At 43.2% G+C, this 665-nt stretch overlaps 1 protein-coding gene across 1 annotated transcript in view; it reads left to right on the forward strand.

Annotated features, from left to right (window-relative positions):
• The window catches only part of LOC119586382 (uncharacterized protein DDB_G0285291-like), a gene marked incomplete at its 5' end in the record, with an annotated part of 6,633 nt that continues 5,968 nt past the window's right edge, over positions 1-665 (forward strand). Inside the window, 1 exon segment of the mRNA XM_037935102.1 lies at positions 1-205. Coding sequence (XP_037791030.1) covers positions 1-205 — 205 coding nt within the window.

A 665-nucleotide genomic window follows, 5' to 3' on the forward strand; every position in this document is an offset into this window, starting at 1 on the left:
TTGTGCGAGCAACTTCAGTCCTTCCAGCAGCAACAGAAACCAGCTACCCCCTCCATAGCCCCTTCGTTCCAACAGTACCTTCCTCCCTCCAACAAGGGTAGCTGTGTCGTCGCCCACCATGGGCTAGGGGAGGTGGTGGTTGAGGCTCCAGAGAGCAACAGCCAGGTCAGCACCCCAATCTGGCCTCCATCAGGCATTGCACCTGGTAAGTTCCTGCATGGAAAGAGCCTCAAAAGATTACTTTCTTTGAGCCAATCCTTTGCTTGGCCGAGCTAAGATTTGGCACTTGCTTGAACTAGGGTACCTCAGATTGACCACCAATGTAAGGAGTACAAAGGTAAAGGTAATAGTTACTGTAGATGAATATTGTACAGTTGGTGACAAATGAAATGTCAATAGCTTAGGCAGCATAGTTCCTTGCAAGTGTTTTCTGCACCTGGTAATACTATTACATGAGTTACCAGGAACTATTATTGTTGTAGTGTTGCTGGTATGCAGCACATGATAGTTACATTAGTGACACTTAAGCAAGTAGTCATTGTGAAAATCAGCACAAGAATCAGACCTACATTATTTAGTATAAACACAATGACTGCATTAAAGAGTATTAAATCCATATTGAATAATTGCTATATCTTGCAATCTGTAGACACTTACATTTTAAG

This window comes from Penaeus monodon, chromosome 21 (genome assembly GCF_015228065.2).
Source record: "Penaeus monodon isolate SGIC_2016 chromosome 21, NSTDA_Pmon_1, whole genome shotgun sequence".
Taxonomy (NCBI): domain Eukaryota; kingdom Metazoa; phylum Arthropoda; class Malacostraca; order Decapoda; family Penaeidae; genus Penaeus; species Penaeus monodon.